At 33.2% G+C, this 17,839-nt stretch overlaps 1 protein-coding gene across 1 annotated transcript; it reads left to right on the top strand.

Moving 5' to 3' along the window:
* Positions 1–666: 666 nt before the first annotated feature.
* On the top strand, positions 667–1,461 carry LOC145578842 (auxin-binding protein ABP19a-like). Its single transcript, XM_081636141.1, has one exon. It carries the CDS (start codon positions 735–737, stop codon positions 1,359–1,361), a length of 627 nt encoding a protein of 208 aa, XP_081492267.1. The 5' UTR covers positions 667–734; the 3' UTR covers positions 1,362–1,461.
* The last annotated feature ends 16,378 nt before the right edge of the window (positions 1,462–17,839 follow it).

Consider the following 17,839-nt stretch of genomic DNA (forward strand, 5'->3'; position numbering starts at 1 on the left):
TTAGTCAATCATATCTTTCAGGAGGAAAGTCAAGCCAAAAGCCGATGTACTATGCGGATATCATTGTAACAATTAAAAAAAAAAAATATTCCAGAAAGAAAAATAATTTCAAGCCTACTATAAATTGAAATAATTTTAAAAATTAATCAAAAGGAAATAGAATACTACACTAAGAACAGTTTGTGAACATAGGAAAAGGAACTAATTAACATTCAATACAGTAATTTATGCATGGATTTGACATTTAATTTCAAATTAATACAAAGTAACAATTTAGGAAATGTATGAAGTATTTCCGTATTTGATTTAAGACAGTTTTTTTTTTCTTTTTTTTTTTATTATTATTTTTTTAAAATCATGTTAACAACAACGAAAATGAACCTCAAACTAAAAAAACAAGAAGAAAAAGAAGAAGTCTATGGATAAATATAAAATCAACGGATTAATAAATGCAAACTATGAGTCAATAAAATACTACTAAAAATAATTGAATTGGTTCTCTTAAATAATCAAATTCCTCTTTAAATTATTGCATACGTCATTTTTATTATTTTTTAAGCCGCGTACAACGGTTAACTGTCTCATACATTTGCATGATTGGCGAATCCTATATAAAGGGTGTCAATTGCCGCAAAGAAAATACAATCAAACCATCTACATTACAAAAACCTACCTCTTACTTGTCTCATTTTATCCACCATTTGTACCACCTATTATTTCTAGCTTCTAACAAAATGAGAAATCTTTCATTTTTCTTCGTCTTTTGTCTGTTATCCTCTCTCTCACATGCTATAGAACTCGACTTTTGTGTCGGAGATCTTAGCCTTCCTAGAGGACCGGAAGGATATGCTTGCAAAGATCCTGCTAAAGTCACAACTAAAGATTTTGTTTACACGGGTTTCCGTGGTGAAAAAACTCCCAATAACGTTTTTGGGAATAATGTGACATTAGCATTTTCAGATGTGTTCCCAGCCTTCAATGGTTTAGGCATATCTATGGCCAGGTTGGACTTTGCCGTAGGAGGAGTTATCCCAGTACACTCCCATCGTACGTCAGAAGTTCTTCTTTTGGTAAAAGGTTCAATTATTGCAGGATTTATTGATACCAACAACACCGCATACTATAAAAAATTAGAGGTTGGTGATGTGATGGTATTTCCACAAGCAATGCTTCACTTCCAAATCAACGTAGGCAAAACTCCGGCTACCGCCTTTGTTAGTTTGAATAGTGCAAACCCAGCATTACAACTCACTCCTACATCCTTATTTGCTGGAAATTTACCTGCTGACATTGCTCAGAAAATTACACTCTTGAGTCATAAAGAAGTAATGCGAATGAAGCGAATTTTCGGCACAGCTTAAGTAATATCATTTTTAAGCTATTCTATGTTACCGATTTATCTCAGTATCCAACTTATTTATTTCTAAATAGTATGAAAATAAAGGGTATATGAATGCCTCTCTTACGTGTTTCGTTATTAATTATTAATTTTAATGATTGTATACTTCTTATGATCTCATGCATGATCAATAAAAATGTATTTATCTTTTTGTTATACTTCTTCGATCTTTAATTCTTCATAAGTACCGTCTTTTACTTATTTTTTTTTCAGATATTACTTGACCAAATTTTAAAACTAATATAAGTAACTAGGATTCAAAATCTACGTCCTCCTTACCCTAGTTACTTAATCTGCTCCAAAAAACAAAAGCATGGTTATTTTTTCCCTAGAATTTTACAAATATTATAAGGAAAAGAAACCTAAGGTTATTGCTAGCTGCACCACCCTCCCTAGTCTTCCTTCCGCCCCCTGCACCACCAGCCTTCACCCTTTCAAAACCCATACCCCGCACCACCACCGTAAATCACACAAACCCAAATAACCTATATGATCAAAACAATTATATTTCATGATAATTAATTTCAATGAAACAAAAAAGAATTATGCAAGTTCCTGGAAGACTATTCAATGGTTATAATAAAATTGTAGCTATTGTATTAGTTTTAATCTTAGCCCTATATTTTTAATGTTCAATCTTGTCCATTCACCCAATTGAATTTAATTTTTAATTTCTTTTTTTTTTTTAAAAAAAAAAGTTTTACAGTTTCCAAAACAAAAAACTGAACTTTGCCATTGATGCATATACTTGCAATTTCTAAGTTCCAAAGAATCGATTCTCCCATCTCCATTAAAAATCAACATTTGATTATGATTATACTACTACATTATAATCAATGGCAAATAATGAATTATCCTCGAAAACCAGGAAAATAGAGGAAAAAAAAAGAAGATGATAAAAAATTATGAGATTTGTCTCTAATTATCAAGAAACTAGGCCAACCAATTAACATTAAAGATTAAAAAAAAAAAATGAAAACATCAAGTAACATAAATGATAAATTTCATCTTTCCACCAAATTTTCTATAATTAAAAAAGATGAATTTTTTTTTTTTTTTTTTTTTTTTTTATAAGGTGTATTTTAAAGTCAACTAATAAGGTGTATTTTAAAGTCAACTAAATGAATGTATATAACGAATTTTATTAATTGGAAGGTTGTGATTCACTCAGTTATAATGGCCACAATATTGTAGCCATTTGAAAATTGTCCTAAGTTCCCCATATATACTTCATACGTACTACGTACATTGTTTGACTACTACGACTTGATCAAAGTCTTAACTTTCAGCCTGTACACTAACAACGTAACATATAACCTTAGCTACAAGGGAAACTAACCTACACCTACACCCCACCACCACCGAATATAATAACCCATACCAACACCCCACACCACCATTAAAAATAACCCACACCAACACAATCAACCACAAACACGACAATTAATATTTGTTATAAGGCCAAATTAAAGATGCAAGTAGTGCATTACCATGTCTGAAGTTAAATTATTGCGAACATTCATGAACAAAGGGAATAATTAATGTTTGTAAAATTGTCTTGAAAAACATAATTTAATTGAATTACTGCTCCATATTTTTATCAAAATGCTATTAAACCGGCGCATACATCACATTGCATATATAACAGCTTATATAGAGGGCTACCCTAGTATACGTCACATGTATTAATGTATATGAGGATGAAGGTCCTTATTCTTAATTTTGGCTGTTCTTAATTTAATATTTTTTTAATGTTATACAAATTAATCCATCACTATACCATTTTCTTGCAATCAAAGTTTAATACTGTTAAATGTAAAATCAAGGCAAAATTGGTTGAAATTAAACACCCTTAATTATGGCTTAGGTGCACTGAGCACCCTAAACTTTGCGTAGTAACCAAAACACCAACGACTACAGTGTTAGGTGCGATGCGTGCCTTAAATGAAAATTTTCAGTCACTTATTTCACCGGAGGAAGTGAATCTTCACTCTCCAGAACAATTTAAGGAAATTGTGAACAGTTCCCATCCACTTGGCACACGCAGATTCACCTCCTCCGATTAAATAAGTGGTCGAAGATTTTCATTTAAGACACGTGTCACACCTAAAACCATAATTGGTGGTGTTTTGGCTATCACGTTAAGTTCAGGATGCTCAGTAGTGTATCTAAACCATATTTCAGGGTGTTGCGGTCAATTTTGCCTACAATCAATGATTTTATGTTGTATTTATAAACATCAAAATTACATGATCATTGAATGGTTACTACTATAATTTTTTTTTAGGTATTACTACCAAATATATAAAAAGTCAAAACAAAGTGCCACTAATAATGATAATTTTCTCACTACATTTAAAACAATTAACGTTACAAAAAATAAAGATTTTCTTAGAACTGGCAATTTTACAATTCATATATAGTTTGGTCATATGATTCGATTTACAATATAATTCTACCCGATTTTACATATTTCTCCTAACGTTTATCATTTAAATTAAAACATATTTCACTTAACTAGCAAAAACCTTACAAATTTACAATATGTTGACAAAGTTATTAACGAATATGTATTGTGTCAATTTTTGAATTGGCTACATATATAGTGAGTAAACAAATATGAAGCATTTTTTCTACCAATAATTAAGTTTTTAACTTATAATATAAACACATTCAATGATATTTGAGTTTGAAATCTTGATTATGCATGTTCATAGAATCATAAAATGCAGCGATTCAATTCTTAAAGCCCCTATTGAATCATAGTATAATCTCGATTTTAATAAACTATGCCAACAAAGTAACAAGTGGCTTGACTTAATAAGTTGAATTAGGCATGCAAGTCCAGAGTGACACATGTTAATGGATCAAAATGTTACCAAAATAAAATTAAAAAAAAAGGAAAATTTTTAAAATACCATCCAAATAGGTGACCTGTTTTGAAATTACCACCCGTTAATTTTTTTATTTTTTTTTTAAAAAATTTTACCACCCCTTAAATTAAAAAATTATTCCGATTTTCACCCTTTTCAAAAATCCAGTGGATTTTTCGTTTGAAGGCCCCACCTAACGGCTATATTGACCTTTTTAACTGATTTTCCCCCGATTTTTTTATTTAAAATAGCTTGCAACTTCAATTCGCATTTCCTTCACCAAATTCTACCAAATTTTCTCAGATTTTTCTACTTGTTGTTTGAAGATTAATTCCCCACAATTGCAGACATAAGCAATTATTTAACAAAATATAACAGCTTCAACTCAAATCAACAAAAGCACCATTCTAACCATGAAGCTCCATTGCAGACATACGGTTACCACCATCAATACTAACCATGAAGCTCAACAAAAGCAAAAACAAAGGTAAAGTTCACCTCTCTCCTTTTTCTTGTTATGGGTCCGGCCCAAGTTATGGTAAAATGTTCATTATTTTGGTCTTCATGAATGGCCCAAATTGCATTACATTTTACTTGTTATTATGAGTCCAATTTTGGGCTTATTTTTGTGGCTTGTTTAGCAATCTTGTAAAGGGTAATTCTTGCTAAGAGTGGGTTGAAAGTGCAGTAAGAATAGCAGAACAAAAACACACACAAAAGTGAGAGTTTTTGAGAGAAGGTGGTCTTCGGATTTTCAGGGACAACTTTCAGAGTTTTGTCCGTCACCGGAAATTCCACAGTCGGATCGTCCCCAAATTTTTACAGATTACTCCTGACATCAAGGGCTTCATTCTGGACGGTTGGATCGTCGTTTTGAGATCTGGTTTGGTCAGAATCTTCTTCAGACAGAACTGCTGTTTTTGGGTGAATTCTACTCTTTTGCTCTCTATTTTCGATCTCTTATTGTTTGTTGTTGTTGGTGGGTTGTTAAACCTTGTGTAGACTTATTTGGGTTTATTTTACCCTCAATTATCAATAAGAGGATTTAGGGTGGACTCCTTAAACGGTCCCGTGGTTTTTATCCTTCACATCGAAGGGGTTTTCCACGTATAATATGTGTGTGTTGATTATTGTTGTTTTTTCCAATTATAGTTGGTATTATTGTTGATTTGCTACTGTCCTATTACTGTCTTGATTGTGTTATATTGGTTGGGTGAGAATTTTGGTTTGTTTGGATTGAATTTGGGTAGATTGGTTTGGATGATTGGTTGGTTGTCTTGATTGTGTGACATAGTGGGAGTCGTAGTGACCCCTTCTGATCTCTACATTTCTTCCTCCTATTCTTCTGCAACTACCAATGTTAATGACCCAATTTCTTCACTCAATCATTTCCTTCCAACTGCGATTCTTTCTCTAATCTCTATTCACTCTCTTCAAGACCACGAAGCTCTCGCTTATATGATTACTCATTCCCTCAAATCTTCTACTCTAAACTATTGCTCTTCCTCAAATTTTGTTGGTAAAGTTTTGGGTGGGACGGACTCACCGCTCATTCACCAACTCCAGCTAAAATCCAAATCCAACCATCAGCACCTCGTTATCCACTTCCACCGCCTTCCTCCACCACCGCTACTTTCCCTCGCAACCAGAAACTGTTAGCAATGATCTGGTAATGAGATTCTCTCCTACGCCATAACCATCACCTTGTTCAACTTCCAAAGCTCTCATTCATGGCTTCTCTAACCATGCTACTACCACCGCCGTCAACGACCCAAGAAGAGAACCACGACGAGCTCCTCTACTCTTCTGGCCCAACACTATCGGAGGTGAGAGAAGATAAGGTAAAGGAGAAGGGACTCTGTTTGGGCCAGCCCAATGGGTACTTAACCGGAGAAGCTCGGATAGAGCGGGCTTGGGCCCATTGGAAGAAGTTGGGCCGGCCTAAATTGATAGTTGCTCCCATGGTTGATTGCCCTTAGCTTCCATTTAGGATGCTTTGCCGCAAGTATAGAGCTCAGGCTGCTTATACTCCAATGTTGCATTCTAGAATCTTCTTTGAGACTGAAAAGTATCCTCGTTACCAACTTCCACCGCCTTCCTCCACCACCGGGGTTTCCATTGATGTAATGAGGAAAGAAAAATATTGTAGCCATGGAAGAAGAAGGGGTCAGTGGTGAAGGAGAAAATAATGTCAGGTATAAGATGTTTATTGTTTGGTATCAAATGTTTATTGTCAGGTATTAGATTAGTATTGTCAGTATAAGATTAATATTAATATTGGTTTAATATTTGTTAGGAATTAGAAATTTTTTGTCAGAAATAAGATAATTTTAGTCATGAATAAGATAATTTTTATCAAGAATAAGACTATTTTAGTCAGAAATAAGATAATATTATCGATTTATAAAATGTTGGTGCGCGGGCTTTGATTGGGTTTCTCAGACTCGCCTTTTTGTTGCTGAGCCCGATCTCACGTGAGTTCGTTCTACACAAAACCTTTTGAATTTTGCTATTTGGTATTTGCACAATGACATAAGCAATTAATCAACAAAATTTAACAGCTTCAACTCAAATCAACACAAATTAAAAAAAAAAAAAACCACTATTCAATAGCAACATGAATTCTAATTGTTGAAAACGCCCAATTCAATTGTCCCAAGAACCCTAATTTTCAAATCTACCCATTTGCCCCAATTATAGTTGGAGAAGAACCCTAATTTAAGAACAAATGGGATAGGAATTGAAGTTGCAAGCTGTTTTAAATAGAAAAATCGAGGGAAAATTAGTCAAAAAGGTTAATATAGTTGTTAGGTGGGGCTCTCAAATGGAAAATCCACCGGATTTTTAAAAAGAGTGGGAATCGGAATACTTTTTTTTTAATTTGAGGGGTGGTAAAATAAAAAAAAAAAAATTTAACGGGTAGTAATTTCAAAACAAAAACTTGAATATAAGACCAAACAACAGGATCACTATTTATGACATTATATTATTTCTAATGTATAGAAAGAGTATAAGCCACTTTCTAGTGGTAAAAGGTATACTCTTGATCTAGTATATTTATTGTATGACAAGTTGACAACTATATGAATTGGACAAAAAAAAAATCTAGTCTCATACTCTTATGCATGTAGTCAACGTAGTAGGGCTGAATATCCCTAAAATACCAAAAATAATACTCCCTCCATCTCCAAAATAATGACCCTTATGGCCTTAATCTAATCCTAAATGATCTTCCCATTTGTATTAAAATACTCTTCAATTTTGCAACAGTATTTGTACAAAGTTAGCTTTTTCATGTAAATTTTATTTTTCCATGTACTTTTATTACTTTCTCTCTTTATTTTTTTGCAAACCCCATATGAATTTCACTTTCCAATATACTTTTACTACTCCGTACTATCTTTTTCACTTTATTAATACCTGCAAAATTAGCCCAAAAGGGTTCGTTTTTTCGAGAATGGAGGGAGTAATTATTATTATTATTATTAAATACATAAAAAAAAATTATTTTTACGAGCTAGGAAAGTCAAATTAGAAGCCAAAAACGTACCTATATAATTTACGCCTATGTAAGTAACTAACTAAAGCTAGCTAAGTGCCAAAGTAAATTTAAAGCATATAAAATATATTTTTAAAAAAATATAAACATTGAAGTATTAATTTCTAAGTAACCTTTAATAAAAAAACAACGCAGTACATTCTCTCAAAAATAATTATACAAATAAATTTAATAGAATATAGTAAATGCAATGCAACCTTTGAGTCAATAAAATCATATACTTAAAAATCATTGATTTTGATTAAACTAATAAATTCAATAGAATATAATTTACCCATAGTCGATAATCGATTGATGTCGTCTCAATCAAGTGATTGAACAAGTCTTAATAATCCAGAAAGGGAGCTGACACGTAAACATGCAAACTTGGCAAAGTTCTATATAAAAGGTGTCATTTGCCATAAAGAAAATACAATCAACCCATCTCCTTTACAAAAACCTATCTCTTTATTACATCCTTTATTATCATTTGTAACACCTATTTCTATAGCTTACAAAATGAACACTCTTTCGGTTTTCGTTATCTTTTGTCTCTTAGCCTCTGTCTCACAAGCCATAGAACTCGACTTTTGTGTTGGGGATCCTAGTCTTCCTAGAAGACCTGAAGGATATGCTTGTAAAGATCCTGCTAAAGTTACAACTATGATGATTTTGTTTACGCAGGTTTTCGTGGTGAAAAAACTCCTAACAATGTTTTTGGCTACAATGTGACATTAGCATTTTCGGATGTGTTTCCAGCCTTTAATGGTTTAGGCATATCTATGGCCAGGATAGACTTTGCCGTAGGAGGAGTGATCCCAGTACATTCCCACCGTACGTCAGAAGTTCTTATTTTGGTAAAAGGTTCAATCATTGCTGGATTTATTGATACCTACAACACCGCATACTATAAAAGATTAGATGTTGATGATGTCATGGTTTTTCCACAAGCCATGCTTCACTTCCAAATCAACGTTGGTAAAACTCTGGCTACTGCATTTGTTAGTTTAAACGGTGCAAATCCAGCACTACAACTCACTCCTACCTCCTTATTTGCTGGAAATTTACTTGCTGACATTGCCCGGAAAATCACACTCTTGAGTGGTAAGGAAGTAATGCGGATGAAGCAAGTGTTCGGCACCGCTTAATATTCATCTTAAGCTACTCCTGTATTCTTTATACTTATTTTTAAGTTCTTGGTTTATTTAATTTCAGTGTCAATATAATTGTTTTTAAAGTTTTTGGTAACAAATAAAGGGTATACATATGCCCCTTGTATTACTTGTAGCTTATCCCTCTATTACATGTCTTGTAGTTAACTAATTTGTTGTATTTCTTGAATCATGATTGTATGCTTCTTATATCATTACCAATATAATTTGTATAAAATATTATCTTTAAAAATGGCTTTTCACTTTTGACAACGTAATCATAATAAGGTCCTTTGATAGGCGTGTCGTGTACCTACAAAAATAAACCTAACAAGATCACTACTATGTAGACGGGCAAGTAAGGGTCGGATCCCAAGAGACTATGGTTCAACTAATTAAATAGACTCAAGTAACTACTAAGCAAGTAACCAAATCAAATAAGTGAGAATTAATAACTAATTACCAAGGAAGAGCGATTAAACTAAATAATATGATAGATCAAATACTAAAAACATCCAAGATCAAGCATCACCACGAATACAATTAATGCAATAGTCGTTCTACCCCTAACATATAATTCAATTGATTAAAGAGGAAAAGTAATCCCTGAATCGTACCAATGGTCTCTCCCGAGTTATCAATGGCTTCTTTAATCACAATCAAGCCTACTTCCGCGGAATCATGTAAATTAAAGACTTTGAGCACATTACTCTAACTTCCTAGTCATCACAAAATGTTGTAAAAGAAAAAGTAAATTTCGTCGAGGTCAAGCGTGAAGATCGGATAGTCATTGTAATCCAATTTGAAGCAAGGGGATGTATTGGAATATTTGCTTCAAATTGTTAGTGGTTAGTTAACTCCTAATATATAGGAATATGCATGCTCTACTAAGTATTAGTTTGTGTTAGTAGAGTCATAATATTAGTGGGGTAATTTAATGGGTTAATGTTAGCATGAACAATGATCATGTGATCATGTTTTTTTTTGGAAAATAAAACTGCTTTCTCATTCAAATAAAACTGATAATAATAGCCTTTATACAGACAGAAAACTAATACTCCTAATAAGCCTAATCTCAAGCTAACAACTTCCTAACTACTGCCAAAAATATAGGAAACATGAACAAGTTAGTGGGCAATCATGTACCACGATTTACTCCACTACCCTATACAAACTTACTACTCCGTAATTCTAACTACAATACTACCAAACTGCTACTATTATTTAGGATAATAACTAACCATTAACAATTGACTAATTTAATTAATATGGAGTAACTATTAAAATTTTCAAGCATCTTTTCTTAACACACCCCCTTGCTTCAATATTTGTAAATATTGAAGCACGTCTCTTCAAATTCGTGAAGAGAGAGATGGGAAAAAAAAGAACATGATTCCATGATCATTATTAATGCTAACATTAACCCACAAAATTACCTCACTAATATTATGATTCCACTAATACAAACTAATAATTAGTAGAGCATAATCCTATATATTAGGAGTTAACGAACCAGTAACAATTTGAAGCAAATATTCCAACATCGACCAATTCTAGAAATTTTGCAAAAATATGAAATTATACTAAACTTTTTCACCGATTATTATTTATTCTTTTTTTATTTTTTATTTTTGAATGTGAATCATGATATTAAATTCAAATTTTAACATCTAATCAGCCAATAAAATAGACAATGTTGTCAAACTTACTTATCTAAAGCCAATTTTTTTCATTAATATTGATTTTTGAGCCTTGAATTCAAGCAGCAACAAAAAGTGATGAAGTGATTAGCTCATGACCAGATGAAGATACAGGTTACCAATGAGCAGAGAGAGGAAAGACAAAGAGGAAAAGGAGGAAAAAGAATAATTGAAATTAATAAAATAGAAGTGTTTTAAAATGGAGTATTGTAGACACCCATTTGTGTCTTCCCAAAACCAAAGCTGGTGATGAATACTTTTCATGTTGAATCATAATCGAATGAAGTGAAAATGTGGAAAGTCTAGTGTTGCGGTTAGTTTTTATTTCTCTTCTTTCTCTCTGTTTTCGAAAACCTATTTTATGAAAATAGCCAATCCAGTTTAGTTTGGTCCATGGCAAGGGTCCAATAATAGTGTAGTTGGATTGGGTTCGAAAAGAGCTTTCCAACGATATATTATAAGCCCAATTTCGATGAATAATGAGGAAGTTATGGCCAAAATACTAAACCGGTCCCGATTTGACCTTTATATACGACTCAATGATCTAGAGGAGGACCCATTATGATTTATGATTCCTAATGCAATTAGGATTGATTATAGTCTTCTAGAATCTTCTAGAAGGTTTTTTGAATCCTAATGTGATTAGCATTGATAATTGAGTGTTTTGAGTTTTATTTAGAATAAAAGAAGTGTTTTAAATAAAATAACAGTTTTATCCCTCGTGCGCTTAATTTTATCAAAAATATGAAAACGTGTGAAAAAACTGCCTATAGCGCCGCACCACAGGCTGTCGCTCGGCGACACGTCTGTCGCTCGGCAACACGCTCTGTCGCGCTGCGACAGAGGCTTGTGTGGCGAATGCGTCGTGTTTTATTCTTCTTGAAACTCTGATTCTTTGTTATCATATTCCGGCTGATTTTCGTTATAAATAGCCTCCTTAAACCTTCCTTTTTAAGGACCAACTCTTATCAAGAATTTCCTGATACTCTCTCTTTCTAAACTAACTTTTCACAAACAAAATTCCGCATTCACAAGATCTAGACACACCTATCCAAGTTCGAAGTTGCCTTCGCCCTAGACGTGAAAGGTTTGATATTTCTGAGGGTTTGGTCCCAAATCTCTATTTCCATTATTTAATTTAATTGTTTGATTTTAATACTTTTCCTTGAAGTTACTAACGCGTGTATTTTGTTATTAGAAAGAGATACGAGGCATCAAAGTATGTAGTCTTATTGCTCTATTCTTGTAGAAAGCATGTTTATTATTTATTAATTCCTAGCATCATGTTAGGATGTTATTATTTCTTTCTAGTATCATGTTTAGGGTGCGTCCTATGCTTTCTAATATCATATTGATATCATGTTAGTATCATATTAGGGTTAAAGCTTTGATCTTTATTGCTTAGTGACATGCTAGGGTTTGTTATTAATCTTGTTAGTATCATGCCTAGGATCTTGCTATTATTATGATTTAACATGATTATTTTTATAATTATTATGATTTATGATTATCATGTTGCTTGATGCTTATTTATTGTTATTGCTTGATCACGCCTTTTATGCATGTTTAAAGGGAATTTGTACTTGTAATCACGCTGAATATGATAATTAATAATCTTGTTTAGGCTAATATGATTATAATTCAAGTGATCGCCAATAATAGTTTTGTTTTGCATTAATATTCAACCAACATAGATAAACAGGTTTAGGGTTAACCTATTGATTGCATGTTAGTCAGAAAGCGCACATGAATACGAGTAGAATAAAGTAGAGGCCTATTTTATAGGGCGAGTTCTTTTCTTTTAGATTGGATTCGTACCCTCATCCCCGAACTTCCAGTCTTGGTTCCAGACCAATTGGATTTGACGATCTCATGGATCGTTAAGGGGTGTAACCTTCACCTGGTGAACGGTGCAACTCTTTTACTCTAGCTTCCTTCCCTTTGGACGCCACCATGCTTAAGTGTATGATCACAGTGGGGTTCAAGTTTAGATGGCTTGAAATATTCCCTACAAGTATACATGTTTATTTTTACTTGTACATGCTAATAAATGTACTATTCCAAATAAGGGTAGAAACAAGGTAAAAATTTGTATACATTAAAATTGAAATAATAGATGTCGTATGACTTTATATTAATAAATAAATTAAGAATCGTTTGAATTGCGTAATAATCTTGATTTTCTTGATGCTAAACGATTCCACTAATTTTATGGGTGATAGTACTTGTCAGCGATAATTCCACGTACGTTTTTACATGAATGACAATATATATAACTTATACAGGAACATATTTATGTAAACAACACATCAATAGAGAAAATTCAATTAATGCCGCCAAAGATGCTCTTCAACTTCTTTGCTTGTGTAGCATCAAGTAAAGTAATCTTCTCAATCACGTCCGTACGTAAGTTATTGGCAAACAGAGAATTTCGTGGTAGTAGTTTGAAAATTAGGGTTTGCATTGTTTAGGCTAACAAAGGCAAGAGCAGGAGTTTACCAACATTAACTTGGAAATCAAGTAATGATTGAGGGAAGATCATAATATCTCCCTTGGTCAATGTTTTATAATATACTTGATCGTTTGAATCTATAAAACCCGCAAGTATCACTCCTTCAATCACAAGGATAAGTTCTTATACCCTGTGTGAGTGGATTGGGACAACTCCACCCACACCAATGTCTAACCGCGACATGGAAAGGCCTAACCACTACTATGTAGACGGGCAAGTAAGGGTCGGATCCCAAGAGACTATGATTCAACTAATTAAATAGACTCAAGTAACTACTAAACAAGTAACCAAATCAAATAAGTGAGAATTAATAACTAATTACCAAGGAAGAGCGATTAAACTAAATAATATGATAGATCAAATACTAAAAACATCCAAGATCAAGCATCACCACGAATACAATTAATGCAATAGTCGTTCTACCCCTAACATATAATTCAATTGATTAAAGAGGAAAAGTAATCCCTGAATAGTACCAATGGTCTCTCCCGAGTTATCAATGGCTTATCTAGTCACAATCAAGCCTACTTCCGTGAAATCATGTAAATTAAAGATTTTGAGCACATTATTCTAACTTCCTAGTCATCCATTCAACTCACTACTACAAAAACATGAATATAAAACACCTAAAACAAGCAATATAGAACGCCTCAGAGGCATTCTTCTGAGGAAGTGCCCTATAAAGTCTATATAACGCCTCAACGAGGCGTTCTATATATAACACAATACAGATCGCCTATCTAAGATAGGTACTTTGTATTTAAGGTACGAAGTGAATAAACAACAAGGAAAAGAGAGTTGTCATCTTAGGAAAGACGCTCTATAGCTACATAAAACCAAAACCCCTATCATAGATAGACGCTCTCTATTTGTCACTTTTTTTAATAAAAAAATAAATTATTATTATTATTATTTTAAAATAATAATAATAATAATAATAATAATAATAATAAATGAAACACCATAACAATAACATTTTAATTGTAAAAAAATTAAAATACAAGTATTTCAATCTTTGAGGAAAAAAAATTATGTTACAAGGTTTCTAACATAGCTAATTAATTATCAATGTGCTAACAGCTTTAGATCGAAGTGCATCGACTTGAATTGCACCGCAATCATCCACAACCAGGCCAGCACGCTTCCACCAACCTCAAAAATAGAAAACCCGCACCGTACCAAACACCCGCAAATCAAAAGTTTTAAAATCAGAAATTAATCCCAATTATATCATATAAATCAATTGATAAAAGATAAAATTCAGAAATTATTACATGAAAATCAATTGATAAGAGATGAAAATCGGAATTATGACATGAAAATCAATTGATAAAATCGTGAAAATCATAAATTATAAAACATAAAAATCAATTGATAAAAGATGAAAATCAGAAGTTATAAGTTTATAACATGAAAACCAGTATAGATCTAAAATACTCGTAATTGAGAAATAAAACAAAATTATAAAATTAAAATCAAAATTTTGAATTAGAATTAAATCATGAACTATAGATCGAAAAAAAAAAACCCATAAAAATCATATTAATCACTTTAAAACAACCAAAAAACGGATTTAAACATTAAATTCGAACACAAATGAGATTACCCTTCATATACTGTAACTTTATGCATCTTTAGACTTCACAATCTGTTCTAAAGTAGCAACACCTCATTTCAACGGACCCAGATCTAACGACGGCGACTTATACGACTTGATCGACGGCAGCATTCGAGCGGAGCATTACCACTTCGCTAAAACTGATTTGAATGCAATTGAATCACAAAAAATAACAAATAAATTATAATCAGAAATTTGAATTGAAACCAAAAATAACTAAAAGTAGAACAGATCTATGTAATAACAAAAACAACAAATAAATTATAATTAGAAATTTGAATTGAAACTAAAAACAACAAAAACAACAATCTATCGTTGTTGGACGCTCGATAGATTGTGGCTCGGTGATGCTTGAGGCTCGGTGGTGACACTTGAAGGTCGGTGGTGGACGCTTGAGGCTCGATGGTGGCTCAACAGTACAGTGCATAAGGATTTAAATGGGGAAGAGGAGAGGGAATGAGAGGAAAATGGGGATTGGGGGAAGATCTGATGATTTAGATCTAAGAAAATAAAGAGAAAATGAGATGGAGGAGGTGGCTTACTCTGTTATGTTTTTAGGGTTAGGTTGATTTTTTTTTTTTTTTTTTTTTTTTTTAATACTTATAGAACGGTTAACTGAAAGAGGCGATCTATATTGTATAGTATAAAATTGGGATACATCATATAGAGCGGTTAACTTAAACAGGAGATCTATAAGTTTTAACCTACAAAACGCTTATCTTATATAGGCGATTTGTATATGTCTAGAGATCACCTATCCAACTTGACAGTTGTATATAGTGTGTTACTTATTCCCTATTTTGTGGTAGTGACTACTCCCGTGATGAACTTCAAACCCTTAATTGATTTATTCAAACCCGTCAAAACCCAACTCCCGTTACGATTAAAACAATGCTTAATAACAATACCAATTATCCCTAATCTAGTATTCATGAGCACAATCAATTAAGCATATCAATTACAATTATCATTAGAGAATTTAAAGAATTAAATCATGCATCAATCATATTTGGGTTCCGCTAGATCTTGGAATAAGGAAACTACTCACACATATTAATGATAACAATAACAAGAATTAAAGAAAACATAATTAATAGTAAAAGGAATTAAAGATAATAAGAAAATACCAAATCTTGAATTACAAGAGATAAACGAAGAAACTTGAGTGCATAATCTTAAATTACAATGAAAATAAAGTCTAGAGAGAAAACTAAGGTTCCAAGGTGATAGATAATGAAATTATAATGCTAAACAGTATTTATAAGAAGGCTAAAAGATAGGATTAATTAAGGAAAGACATCGGGTCGTCCAGGCATGGTGTTATAATCCAACTCCTTTTGATGTATTAGATTCCCTTTAGATGCTTTCTTAGAGTTTAGTTTATGTTTTCTTAGCTTGAGGTCCCATTTACTGTGAGTTCAGTGTTCACTAGGGATTCTCCTTGTAATCAAATTAAAGCTCTTTAGAGGGTGAATGAATAATGAAATCTTAAGCCTTATACCAAGTGTTGCCTTGCTTTTATGCTTGTTTGTTGTTTGACCTCTATAGATATTGTGTCTTACTTGCATAATAACTTGATGCACTAAGAACTCGTGGTTCGGACCTGCTTGTGCCCACCTTGAAGTATGCTCCTTTGATTTAATTGGCCTCTGTGTTTGCTTTGTGCTCACAAGCTCCTCGTCCGCTCAAGGCTAGCGTTCTTGCCGTCAAAAGGCTAGAGCCCGCCGCACGGTTCGGGGCATAAACTCCCGGACCGTGACACATGGGCATGTCACACAAGACATGCCTGTGCCTAAAGTCAAAATTAATTTTTCTTCAATCTCCAGCTAGACATGGGCGTGTCTTGCTGGGCCAACTTCACTCGATGAGGCATGGGCATGCCCGCATTCAACACGGCCATGCTTCCCTTAGCATGTAGCTGCTAGCTTGAAACACTCGACTCGACATGGGCGTGCCTCAAATGAACATGGGCGTGCCTCATATGAAACTTCAACTTCCAACTTTCTGCCTTCTCAAAACACAATGACATGTCCATGTCTTTGAGTGACATGGGCGTGTCTTGCTGGAGATTACCCTTAAATGAATTCAACTTCAAACTTTGGCTTTCTAGGTGAATTGCAAGCTATGATTACGATCCGCAACTTTGTAAAACTTCCAAAAATCTTCGTTAAATCCTGAAATACATCAAAAACAACGAATCTACCCATAAAAGCATCGTATGATCACAACTAAACCAAATCAAGCCAAAATAAGCCATGAACAACTAATCTAGACTAAAAAACTACCTAAAAAGACTCTAAAAACACGTACAAAATACGACTTATCAAACTCCCCCAAGCTAGACCAATGCTTGTCCTCAAGCATTGAAACATGGAACACAAGAAGAGTAAGATAGCCCCTCAAGCAAGAATATATGTGCCAATGAATTAAAACCAAGTGAAAAACAAAAAATGCAAGTCATTGATTATAAAACCACCATAAACTTCAAGCACTCGGAATTGACAACCAATCTTTCCACACATCTCCCCCAACCAACTCAGTCATATATGAATAGCATCTCACTTTAGTTATGAAAATAAAACAAACAAGCCACTCATGTGTTTACAAGGGTTAGAATAAGAAATCACTCATCCTAATTGCAGTTATGCGCGTCGAGTTGATGCAATTGTCCTCTGTAGATTTGCTTATAGATTTTCTCCACTTGTAAAAAGATGATGCAAATACGGAAGTCATGAGATCCTAAATAAGGGTAGGCTTTGTTATATATAGGGTTAGACGATGTCATTTTGGAATGTGGTGCTCAAAAATAACAAAAATACTAATCCCACTACATAGCCAAATGTCGGGTTCAAACCGACCTTATTTCCTCCGCACAACTTACAAGCATGCCCTTATTCTCACTTTTCTTCACAAGACAACATAGATGTCTATGACAAATATTGCCTTTCTTTCTTCTTTATGGATTTCCAACTCGAATTCTTATGAAATTTTCACATTTTTCTCATTTTCTCATCTTTTTTTTCTCTCTTTTTTTTTCAACTTTTTATT

This window comes from Chenopodium album, chromosome 14 (genome assembly GCF_948465745.1).
Source record: "Chenopodium album chromosome 14, dcCheAlbu1.1, whole genome shotgun sequence".
NCBI lineage: Eukaryota > Viridiplantae > Streptophyta > Magnoliopsida > Caryophyllales > Amaranthaceae > Chenopodium > Chenopodium album.